At 31.9% G+C, this 12851-nt stretch overlaps 1 protein-coding gene across 4 annotated transcripts; it reads right to left on the reverse strand.

Moving 5' to 3' along the window:
* Window positions 1-5801: 5801 nt before the first annotated feature.
* Window positions 5802-10668, reverse strand: LOC107015784 (transcription factor bHLH74). Of its 4 annotated transcripts, none has more exons than XM_015216192.2 (9): window positions 10481-10668; window positions 9019-9545; window positions 8182-8418; window positions 8007-8072; window positions 7857-7925; window positions 7312-7383; window positions 7093-7233; window positions 6326-6407; window positions 5802-6226 (listed from the first exon to the last, which is right to left on the reverse strand). In XM_015216192.2, exons 2-9 carry the CDS (start codon window positions 9475-9477, stop codon window positions 6204-6206), a joined length of 1149 nt encoding a protein of 382 aa, XP_015071678.1. In that variant the 5' UTR covers window positions 9478-9545; window positions 10481-10668; the 3' UTR covers window positions 5802-6203. The 4 variants fall into 4 exon arrangements, with proteins under 4 accessions (XP_015071678.1, XP_015071677.1, XP_015071679.1 ...); XM_015216191.2 differs by having other exon boundaries at window positions 9019-9623; XM_015216193.2 differs by lacking the exon at window positions 10481-10668 and adding an exon at window positions 10050-10455.
* Window positions 10669-12851: the final 2183 nt, after the last annotated feature.

Below are 12851 nucleotides of genomic sequence, written 5' to 3' on the forward strand. Positions count from 1 at the left end.
TTGCGTACACGACACGAGTCTGTTTACTCGACATTCAGCACACGGTACAGTCATTCTTCTTGTCTATGTAGATGATATCATTATTACAGGCTCTACTGCAGCTCTCATTCAGGATGTCACTCGAGCTATGCATACTACCTTCAAAATGAAGGACCTTGGCCCGTTACATTATTTTCTGGGAATGGAGGTTTCTCGGACAGGCAGCGGCTTGTTTCTTCATCAGTCAAAATATGCTCGAGATCTGTTGCAGAAAGCTGGACTGGAAAAATGCACCAGTCAACCAACACCGATGGCAGTCTCTTCGTCTACGAATGGAGCCGACACCCCCTTTGCCGATATCACCCACTTCCGCAGCCTCATTGGGGCTCTACAGTATCTGGCCATTACCCGTCCTGACATCCAGTTTGCTGTCAACCGAGTTGCTCAGCGCATGCATCAACCAAGTGAACATGATTACCATTGTCTAAAACGCATTCTCAGGTACATTTTTGGCACTCTTGGTCGTGGTTTACTCATTCGACCCGGGGACTTGGAGCTTCGGGGTTTCTCAGATTCAGATTGGGCGAATGATAAAAATGACAGAAAATCTACATCGGGGTTTCTCGTTTTTTTGGGGCCGAACCTGATCTCCTGGTGTACAAAAAAACAACCCAAGGTCTCTCGGTCCTCGACTGAAGCTGAATACCGCGCCCTTGCTCTTCTTGCTGCTGAGACCATGTGGGTCACATATATTCTTCGCGAACTCCGCGCCACTCACACTGTTCCTGCTCTCTATTGTGACAACAAATCAACCATCTGTGTGGCCAAGAATTCCGTCCTACACACCAGAATGAAGCATGTTGATACCGATTGTCTCTTTGTTCGCGATGAAGTTCAGGCCGGCACCATGACTGTGCAGTATGTACCCACTGAAGAACAACCGGCTGATATTCTCACCAAGCCTCTCCCGAGCCGACAGCACGATTACCTCAGTTCCAAGCTTCCGTTCGCTTCCGCTCAGCTCAGCTTGAGGGGGGATAATAACAGATAGTATTAAATAAATAGTATAAAATAATATTAGTATTTACTGTGTACTAATCCTAGTCCTATTAGGATTAGTACTCCTTAATTCTAGTCCTATTAGGATTAGTACTCCTTCCTATATCTCCTATATATATCTCCCATGTATTCCCTTAACACTTGAATACAATCAATATTCCTTCAATCTTAATTATTATTACCATTTATTGCACTTATGATTAACTAAGATAAAAAGTATGTGCTAATTGAGTAATAAACTCCATATCAACAATAAATACAAGTTTTTATCTTTGTCTATCTTTTCAATTTCTATTACATTGGGAGGACATTGAAAATAACTTATTATTATCGTGTGAGAGATTCTCATATATTTCACTACACTCTAAGCCTTAATTTTTCTTACTTTGCTCATTTTTATTTATTTAATATTTGATTTAACACATTTCGCAAAGTTATATTAAAAAATAATTAATAAAAATAAATAAAACAAATGAAGTAATAACAAATTTGAGTTACAAAATCATAAAATGTTAAGATAATTTTTCAATGTTATTCATCGAGTCAAATGATCAATAATAGCAAAATAAAGTATATTTAATCTAATTTCATTAGTAATGTATATCAAATCTTTTAGAAAAAGATCAAAAAGTTATTTGTTAAAAAAGTCAATAATACCAACAACAATTATAATGCCTTAACTACAAATAACTTACGAATCTAATCATTGGCAAAAAATGTTGTGCAAAAATAAAATTATACTTTTTTTGTTCACTTTTATTTATTTATTAATTTAATAATTTAAAATGTACAAATAAAAATAAACGAGATCGAATTAATCATGTAATTAATGAGTTTGTAGCTGGAGTATAATTAGATGGATGTAACACTTTCATCAAATGAACATGAATATCAACATGACTGCATTTAATATAAATATTAAAAAGAGGGACACATCTAATATTATTTATGTAATGTTTGGTGTCACAACCTACTGGCTTTTATGTGACTTATTAACTACCCCATATATATTTCTTTTTAAAAAATTCAAAATATTTCTTGAGTACTTTATTTTATTTTTGTAAAAGAAATTTTAATTTTTTTTATTTGTCTTCATTAATAATGGTTGATCTAGGTGATTTTTTTGCTTGTTTTATTAGTTAACAAACTTCCCTGATATCCGTGAATTTGACACGTAAATAGTGACGTGCCTTTATTATAATATAGAGACTTTCCATATATAAATTGCCAATTCATTATAGCTTCCATGTTACTTGTTACAGATATCATATTATACTATATATTATATTTATTTTATAATATATAAATTCGAATGAACATGAATCCAAATCGTTATAACTCGAACTAATGTCACCATCGATCATTGTTCTGTTTAACTTGTGGCCTTCATGTTTATTCTCTGACAAAAATAACATATAGTATCAAAATAATATTAGAGGTAAAATAATATGACAATATAACACACTTCTATCTGTTACTAATAATTAATTCATCTGTACGATATTAAATTAGATTGGAATTGAACTCAGGTCTCATAGGTGGTTTATTTAGTTTGTACCAGTTACACAATAACTTTCTACGCTGCTCATGTGTATTCTGTTAATTACATCTTAATTTTTGTTAGTTTGTCAAGATAGATTATACACATGATTTTTTTCAAAGTTAATAAGTTCACGTACATCCACGTATAAAGGTGAATCCACATTTGCTTTCATTTTATTTGAAATATTCTAATTTAATCATATCCCTTTTTACACTTTTTAATAAAAAAATTTATATTTCAAACGAGTCTATGATAGTTTTACGAGAAATAATACTAAATATTTTATCATTATTAGAAATAAAATAGATTATCATAACATTAATTATTAAATATGCATGTAGCTTTGATCAATTATTTACTTGTCTTATCTCACGTGGAACTTATCTCTTGAGAAATTATAGAATTTGACTAATGTCTTGACGAGGTCCTAAGGGAAGATTGAAAAAAAAAATAAACATAACACGTGTGTCTAGACAATCATGTTCTAAAGTATTTAATTTGTATTGAAAAAAAAATCTTATCATTAACTGTCTAAGTTCATGTAGTCAATTATCAATGCACATATAATAATTAATTTTCCTAATTTCATATTTTTGAAAATTAATGATTCTTTTGAAAGTTCGTATCAAACATTTTCCTATCTCTCCCCTCAAGAGCTTCCGCTTTTGCTATTTTAATAATTTGAACTTATAAATTATAGATTAAAAATACGAGGTACTTACCATTTAAATAACTTTTTTTATTATTTCGAATATTCGCGATAATTCAACGTGAAAAATAAGATTATGGTTTGTTTGGTTTCATGTGACATGTCCTACGAATAAAGAAATTTGATGGCTATATAACCATAAATTTGCCTAATGATTACATTGCAATTGAGGTGATCTGCCGGCTTCTTATAACAACATATATATAGTAGTCAAGATCTGGTATGCCAAATGAAATAAATAAAAATATTTAAAATTGTTTTATTTCTTTTTCTTTTTAATTTGAAATAGTAATTCTATCATTTTTTAGAGAAATAAATATTTCAAAATAAATTAATACCTCCGACTAAATATGTACTGAAATTATTTTCAAATTTTATTTCAAAATTATTATCTCAAAACAACCGGAGCGTGTATTATTATTCGAAAATATAATGTCTATGGCATATGAGCGACTTCAAATTTTTAAAAGAAATTACTAAAAGGAACATTTTTACTACAAAAATTCCACTCAATAGCCAAATAAAAACGTTGCTTTTAAGTTGAGGAAAATTAACTACATGTTCTAGTTGTATAAATACAGAATTTACATAATTTAGCTTATAATTGTATAGAGTCAGAATTATTGTAATTGTATAGATTCCAAATTTATATATGCGTAACTAGCTTGTATATAATTATCCTATTTATACATTTGATTTTTATATAACTTATGAATTTTTTTCTAAATGAAGAATTTGTATATACTTAGTATTTTGTATATTGGCAAGCGAGTTACACAAAGCAAATGAAACTACAGTGATACAACGTAATTAGGCAAACTGTGAAAAAAGGCTTATTAAATGTAATTTCTTTGTTATTTATGAAATTTCCTCATGTGGAAAAAAATAGTAGTTAAAGTTAGATTTAAAGAATTTAAAATCGTGTTTAAGATAACACTACATTGTAAAGTGTATGTATCATGTATCTACGCAATGGAGTGGTTCGGGCGGGGTGAGCTTAACCCGTAAAGCTTTTAACCCTCCCTGCTTCGTTCCGCATAATAATTTTTTTTTTCATTTTTAACTCGCCTAACCTCATCCCACATAACATTTTGAGGAAGAACTACATAATTAGATACACTTTAATAGATGACGACTTAAAATTTTATTTTCTAGAGCGCATAACCATATTAGTTTTGACTGCACCGATTTCATGTATTATTTTAGTAATCTTAAAACATGTAAAAAGTTAAAATCAAATTTAAATCCACATAGATCCGCAACCCGCCTCACATTAATTTTTAAAAATTCTACTGGGCTATTTGGTACTTAATGTTTGAAAGTTACTCAAATTAGTTTCAGTATGTTAAGGCTCATGGTAGCAAACAGGCCTAAGTTGTTAGCTCAGAAGAATTGCTAACTTATAGTACTTTTTGTATAATTTTTTTTTATATTTATATTTAAAATCTTAAAAGTTGAACTAAGATAATTTAATTTTACTTTAAAAGTTTAGTCAAATTATCTCTTACAAAGTAAAGTGTAATAAGTAAAAGTGAATCGAGGAGTGATAAGACTCTCATTTACACAATATTGTGAACCAATGTTTACATGTTCATGGCCCAAGATGTTTAACATGATCGCCAATTCAAGGTTCTTAGCCCAACTTTGTCCAATAATTAGTTGGGCTGAGATGAATTTGGTCAAAAATGGGCTAAGTAAAGGATTATAGGGGTAGCCTTCCCAATCTCTTATCAAATTTTAATAAAAAAAATTATTTATAATTGCACATAATAAATAAATTCTTTTGATTATAACATAACAAATAAAGATACAAAATTTATTTTAAATATTTAAACAAGTCGTAATTGTTTCGCAAAAAGAAAAACATCTAAAAGACATATCACAAAAATATTTATGAGCTAAAATATACGGAAAAAGTTGAGAAAACCACTTAATTTATGTAAATAGGCCCATAAATGCCCAAAAATCAGTCTAAATATGGTGATACTGTATGTATTGTTCCCCCAATTCGCTACGGAGGATTCCGTAAAGGTATTGCAGAAAAATCATCCGAAACCAAATCACAAAAATATTCATGGGTTAATATTTACAACAGACTGAAAATGGCCTAATTTTCGTAAATTGACCGCTAAAAACCAAAAAATCATTCTAAAAATGGTGAGACTGTACCTACGGCTCCCCAGCTCCCTATTAAAGAGTTCCGTAAAAATTTTGCAAATAAATCTTCTGGAAGCCATACCACCAAACTATTCATGTGCTAACACACACGGAATATTGAGAATAATTCCTATTAATTGGCCCCTGAATGCCCAATAATCACTATAAAAATGGTGAAATTGTACTTGTTGCTTTTTCAACTCTCTACAAAGAGTTCCATAAAGATATCACAAAAAAATCACTACTTTTCCATCGAAGATTTAGACCAAAGTTACTGAATTTTGTCAAACCATAGATCCGCCCGTGGCCACACGAGGTACAAAAACATCAGAAAGAAGAAATTGACTAGGGGTATTAGACTAAGAAAAAGAAAACACAATTATATTGATGATCATTTCAGATATGACAAGACTTTACAAGAAAATCACCACTGTTTGTTTCTCTCAAAAATCCTCAAACAAATTCTTACAGGTTGCACAAACATAATTGAAACAAGACATCTTTTACCCCAAATGATGTTTCTTGTTTTCAATGTACAGTCATTTCTTACCAATCTAAAATAATCTCTTCTGCTAAAACTCGAAGAACACAAAATGAGTTAGGAGCTAAAATCCTATACAACTCCAGAAAAAAGTAAAAGTAAATTTTCACTATATCTTCTGTCCAAGTATGCAAAACACATTTTGCAGTCAATTGGGGTAAATAGAATCGTCTGATCATAGTAAAACAACGCAAACATCTGTCCCGAAAAAGAATCTACAGATCCAACTTTGACCGTCCTGTTTACATGAAATCGGTTCTTTACTTGGGAAAAAATTAAGAGATGGAACATGTTCTTTACAATAAAGAGTGTATGTGTAGTAGCTAAGGAGCAGTACCATTTGGTCCCATATTGTTCATGGATGAAGTTGAATCAAATCCCATTTGAAGAAGGCTTTGAAGCTCATTGTCCCATACATTCTGCATCGAAAAAAAATAGGACTTCACTTTTTTACCATTTTTGGAAGATGAGTAGAATGTGAAACAAGGATGCAATGCCGTAGCAACGTACATCGAAGGTTGTTCCGTTATATAAACTATTATACTAAATGTATAGGTCAAAGTTTATTTTTCATACTAATCTTGAACGCCCGAACAAAGTTCCCGTCTTTGCCACCGCAAGGATGAGAGATGGAAAATACTCTTGCTCTCGGTATTAACACTAAACCAATAATACATATGCGTGCTCTTTAACTTGTCATTAGTTAATATTTATGCACTCCAACTTTAGATGTGCACGCATAGATACTTAAACTTGTACGAAGTTGAAAAAGTACACATGCATCATACATTGCTTAATACATATAAGTTCAAGTGTATCTCAAGTGAATTGCATTGTAGGACGCGTGTATCTACTAGTTCAACTTTATACAAGTTTAAGTGTCTACATGTGCACACCCAAAGTGGGAGCACATAAATGTCAACTGAAACCAAGTTAAGCAGCACATTTACTATATGAGTCACATATCAAACAAAAATTTGCATATTACCTAACTATGGTTTAGTGTTAACAGCGTATATGTTGAGTCAGGTCTTGCATTTATTTACTTGGCGTGAACATCGCGCGCACATAAGTTTTTTTCCTATGAGAGAACTTTGGTTATACCTGAGGCAAGGGATGGAAGGGTGGTGTCGTTGCGGGGATACCAGCAAAACTTCCATGAGAAATTCCAGGAAAAGGAAGAGAGGAACTTAGCCCTGGACCAAGACCAAGAAGAGCTGCATTGCTAGTTTGCTGATGGAGCATCTGCATTTTAGGGTATGCAGGTGAATTTTCAACCTCATAGTTGAATATTGAATATAGATGATCACATAGTGAACTTACCTCTTTTGATAAAATACGATCAATATCGAAGTTCAGTTCCGGATTTACAGTAGCGAGTTTCATTGACAGGAACTGCAACATCGAATCAGATCAAATTTGGAATCAGTTTAATCAGTTCTTGAAAGCATGGAACACTTATTCTAACACAGGATGATCAAAAACACTAATTCTAACACAGGATGATAAAAACGCTAGTTCTAACACAGGAAAAGAATACTTTTCCCTACATTAGACCGGTACAATGAACATATCCTTGAGTAAAAATTAATACTCATTTATCACTGACATTTTCTGACTTGGATCCCTCTTATGTTAATTTGTTAGGCCAAGCTTACATTTCTCAAAACGAACCATGATCTCGCAAGATTCTTCATCAGAAGAAAAAAGCTCATGCTAACAAAATAAGTTTAACAAGCACCATTGGATTAATCCTACATGATATAGTTATTATGTCTATCTAAAATTGTGTTTCAATAGTAAATCAAAACTTGATCTCATCAGGCACAGAAAACACAAAAATATGAGCCAGAGGCTATCATGTTTACCTCAACCTGCTGTTGCAGCGATTGGACGTAGTTGATAATCTCATCAAGCATCACAGCTTTTCCAGTTATCTGTTGAAAATAAAATTATCAATGTTAACCATAGAACACAAATAACCAAAAAGTTTAAGCAACAATAAAACTAGTAACTACCTTATTGCAGCCCGGAACTAATTCTTGAAGCAATCTCATCCTCTCACTGATCCTTTCTCTCCTCACCTGCCAGCCAAAATGACTTTTAAGATTCATTCAATATGTCAAGAAAAGATAAACAACTTAAATTGATTACGACATTATCCTTTAAGGCCAGTAGTAGACTATGAGTTACCCTTTCTGCAAGGCTGTGGCTGTTTGTGGCTTGCCCTCTTTTAGCCCTAACATGAACATAATTATCCTTAGGAGGTTCTCCACCATCAGAGTCATCCTTAACTTGTTTCCCAGCTTGTTTGTTCCTTAAGTTAGAGCTAACATTTTGGTCTGTTTTGTGTCTTTTTCCACCATCTTGTTCTTTTGAACAGTCTGAACTATCTCTTGATGGAGCCTTCTGCAGCTCTCCTTCAACATTCTACATTGAAGAAAGCACAAAAACTAAATGGACATCTTCTAGCAGTAACACTGATGATTGAAAAGACTTAAAAACAACAATAATTAACCAGTGTAATCCCACAGAGTGAAGTGTGCGGACGGTAGAGCGTATGTAGACCTTACCCCTACCTCAAAGGTAAAGAGGCCGTTTCTGATAGACCGTCATCTCAAGAAAAAAACAGTTCAAAGCAGTCCAACAAAAGAAGTAAAGGAAGTAGAAGAAACAATAGCTAATAACAAAAACAACATAAAGTCACAAAAAACATAAACAACAACAAAATAATATGATCTGTGAGGTACAAGGAATCAATAGATAGTAACAGATTTCGAAGGGCAAGAAACTACACGAGCAATACTAGGACTACTAATATGAACAATCAACAAGCCAATGCACTGCTACCTACTAACCGGAAAGACTTAAAAGCAATACGATAATTGAGGTACTAGTAATAATAAGATAGTAACAAAAACTGAAGGATAAAGAACTACACAGCAATACTAGGACTACTAATATGAACAAACAACAAGGCAATGATCTGCTACCTACTGACCAAAATGACTTAAAAAGATGGCAATATACCTTGTTGGCATTGGATAAAGAATGGTTTTCTGATATTTTCCTCTTCCCATTAGGTGAAACCTCCACAGGACCTTCACCAGAAATTTGGCACTCTCCTTCAGTGGAAATCCCTCTGTTCTTAACATAGTTAGCATAACAATTTGCCCCTCTTAGCTGTTCTTGTAAAGGAAAAGTATTGACCAATTCTGAGTAACTTTCATTTCCAAAAGCTGGAATCTTTGGGACCATTTCAGCTAGATTTGAATCAGATGGATAGTGAACAAACTGAGATGATTGATAAGGCAAATTGACAAACTCATTGTGACCAACAACTGAAGATCCTTTAAATCCCCCCTTCTGATTCAGTGAAAGAAGTGGATCCCAACCAGAACCACTAAAAGGGTCAACATTAGGCATTGAATCTGCTCTATTCATCCCAGTAGAAGGGCAATTGAAAGAACCAGTTTCCTTAGTACCCATTATCAAGAAAATACAAAGGCAGATAGCTCAGGATCCACAAATTTAGTTCTGAACTCAATTCGTGCAACCTTCAAAAAGGCAACAACACCAATGCAATGTTTTTAACCAAAGCTAAGAACTTGATTGTTATTTGACAGAAAGGAACTCTGTGCAAGAAAAATAAAAAAGAAAAGGTAAAGTGGGGTTTGACCAAAAAGAAGTAGTAATATCTTGCAAGACTCAACAAGGAACAAAATAACTTGGCAGCTTTAAAGCAAAAGAAATCTCTCAATGCAGCATCCTACAGACACACAACAAAGGTAAAAAAATAAAAAATCCAAAGTACTAGGCATAAAATCTTTAACCTCCCTTGTTTATTTTCAAGAACCCTAGGATCAAGCCTAGTCTAATAAGATGGAAAAAAAAAAGTAGTTTAATTCTCAGAGACAAGAAAGTATGAAACTTTCAGAGCATAAAGTAGAGAAATGAAAGCATTGGTGAAATAACAGCTCACACTAATAGAAAAGAAAGCAGATTCCTTTTGTTTACACTATTAAAAACAGCAAAGAGAAAGTTACAAGCTTCACATTAACCTGTTCTTTTTATCTTCCAGCAAATTCAATATGGAGATGAGAAATGGGGTTTGTTAAAGAAAAAAAAAGGTTCTTGTTAAGGAAATATACCAATTGTCTCAGCTGAAGCTTAGAATCAAAAAACAACTCAAAGCCCCACAAGTATCAAGAAAAAGAATAGACTCCAACAAGACTTTTCAGATATTCTGAAATATGTTAGCTAAAAATGCCAATAAAAAGCACTAATTCCTAACCCCAATTATATAACATACAGTACCCTAAATTGTGTTTTTGATAGTACCCTTTTACACCACTTAAATTCACCAACTGAGAGTACTTTCAAGAACTAGTAAAGAAGCAAACTTTATACTACTAAATAGATCAAATTGTATATATTTTTAGAAAGAGAAAGCAATAAGTAATACTTAAGAAGATAGTAAAAGGTATTTTACCTGCCCAAGCAAAATGGTGACATCTATGATTTTATAAAAGACATACTAACTACTGCCAACTGCTCTTACAGAAATGGTTGCTTAAATTATTACAGAACCTAATCCTTCCCCCTTTTTCCCCCATACTTTACTCCTTGTAATTTCCTTTCCTTTAAAATATTGTAAACACACACTCATTCCTATACATATGCTTTTTAATATTTCCAATTAACAAATGGCTTCACATACTGTCTTTTTAACCCGATCGATAAAGTTGTTATCATATAATCAAGATATCATAGATTGAAATCGTAGAAACAATCTATATATTAAGTTGTGGGATAAAGTAATTTTGAACTCTTTCTTCGTATGATTTAGGTAATTTTTAAAGTTGAGTTAGACTCAAATTTTATTTCTTCAATTCGTATCAAAGTCATATTTATACTAGATTATCATCTACGGATGTTGGATTCTCATATTAAATTATCAACACATATCCAGTCCTAAATGTGAATCTCAGACTTTTTATATGACTTGAACAATTATTATCTTATTAAATCTTTTGACTAATTTAAATCTTTATAGAAATATAAAATAAAATCGTATATAAATCACTTTTCTAAAACCTTTGAGTTTAGTGCGCCGAACAATCCAATTAAATGATTTCACATACAACATATTGGAGAGGTTGTTGTTCTTCTCTTGAAGGGCAAGTTTGACATAACTTTTCCTAATTTTTAACTGACACATTTTGCCAACTGTTGTAACAGAGCTCTCTTTGCTGTTACACACTCATATTTTATATTTTGTATGAGTGCCAACTAACCTAACAATTCTTCTTCTTTCATAAATAATCTTGTGCTTCTGTGGTTCATCAAAACTCCATGAGTTCTACTATTCATTACTACTGTGTACTATGCATGTTATGGCCCACCAAATCACTTCTCAATTTTGATTGATGATGTACTAGGCCTGCATTTCTTGTTTGATGATTCTAAAGTACACAGATTTGTAAAGAGTAATGCTATATTCCCTGCAACAAAATATCTTTAATTGATACGTAAACACAGATAATTTATAGTTACATAAATATCTTTAATAGCAAATCAAAAAAAAAATTCTTTTTTTATTTAGAGTTATATAGCAAATCTTATTTTCTTTTTTAATCTATTTTAATGTATAACTACAAACCAACGCTAAAAGTTGTCAAATCATATTCTAAATGAGTTACAACATCAATAACATACCAAACATGAATTAAAACATCAAATTTAATCTACCAAAAGGATCCACATAGTCACTTGTGCCTTTGAGCATCTCGACAATGCTTTATATATTATTTCTGTAACAAACTCAATATCTATCGAAATACATTAGATTGTTATAACATAGCAACGATCTGAACATCATCAGCGTGAACCGGTAAGTGTCAACAGCATCCAATTCAGTCTTAGTAAAAAATTGCAAATATTGAGTTTGTAGGAATTAAAAATTTGATAAAAGAATGGGGCCCTCAGAGTTATATTTGAAAGATGCTATGCAGAGAAGTTGCTTTGATTGATGGGTAGAGATAATAAAGTGTGAGGTTTAAGATTTGTACAATTGAAAAGATAGTGCTGCTGTTGACAAAGCCAATAATAATAATAATAATAATACTCCCTACTCTTCTGCTTTTTATTTATTTTCTATTTCATATGTCAGTCTCATCTTTTCTTTATTGTATAGTAATTTGTTTTTAAGAAAATAATATAATGTCTTCTCCATAGGGTCCTCATACAACATAATATAAAGGAATTAGGGAATCTAAATCCCCATAATTTTACCTCTTTGTTTTAGTACTGTTTCCAGCTGTAAGGGCTGTTTCTTTATATATATATATATATATATATACTGTGTATTTATTTGTTTTTCTTTTATGTACCTACCTAATATGTCCCAACCTTAAAAATTGGTCAAACCATGTGTTATTTGGTCAATAATCTATTAATGCTGTAATCTTGCTGGAAATAATTCAAGATTATGTCCACCCCACCAACACAAACACAAAAGTCTTGATCCAAATTGATGGTTAATCTTGATTATTATGATTCATAAGTCTATTCGAAAAATAAAGTTATTTCACATTTGAAATCTGTATTAAATTAATAAATGCATGATATATAGTATATATAGATAAAATAAAAAAATATAAAAAATTGACGTTCCATAGCTTAGTTAGGAACGAGTCACGAGTTTGAAAGACGCAAAAGTCTGATTTTTTAATGAAGAAAACCAGGGGGACTAGTTCATTATCTTTGAGTTTCAAAAAATATTATTGGTCTAAGGATTGACGTTATGTCGATATTTTAATCATAAAATTAAATTGATAAATACATATCATACGTAATGTATA

This window comes from Solanum pennellii, chromosome 4, assembly GCF_001406875.1.
Source record: "Solanum pennellii chromosome 4, SPENNV200".
NCBI classification, from domain to species: Eukaryota; Viridiplantae; Streptophyta; class Magnoliopsida; order Solanales; family Solanaceae; genus Solanum; species Solanum pennellii.

Coding starts and splice junctions, on each gene's coding strand:
- LOC107015784 (XM_015216192.2), bottom strand. CDS start 9,477: ATGGGTACTAAGGAAACTGGTTCTTTCAATTGCCCTTCTACTGGGATG. Junction 8,419..9,018: donor CTTTATCCAATGCCAACAAG/GTATATTGCCAT, acceptor TCTTCAATGTAG/AATGTTGAAGGAGAGCTGCA. Junction 7,926..8,006: donor TAGTTCCGGGCTGCAATAAG/GTAGTTACTAGT, acceptor TATTTTCAACAG/ATAACTGGAAAAGCTGTGAT.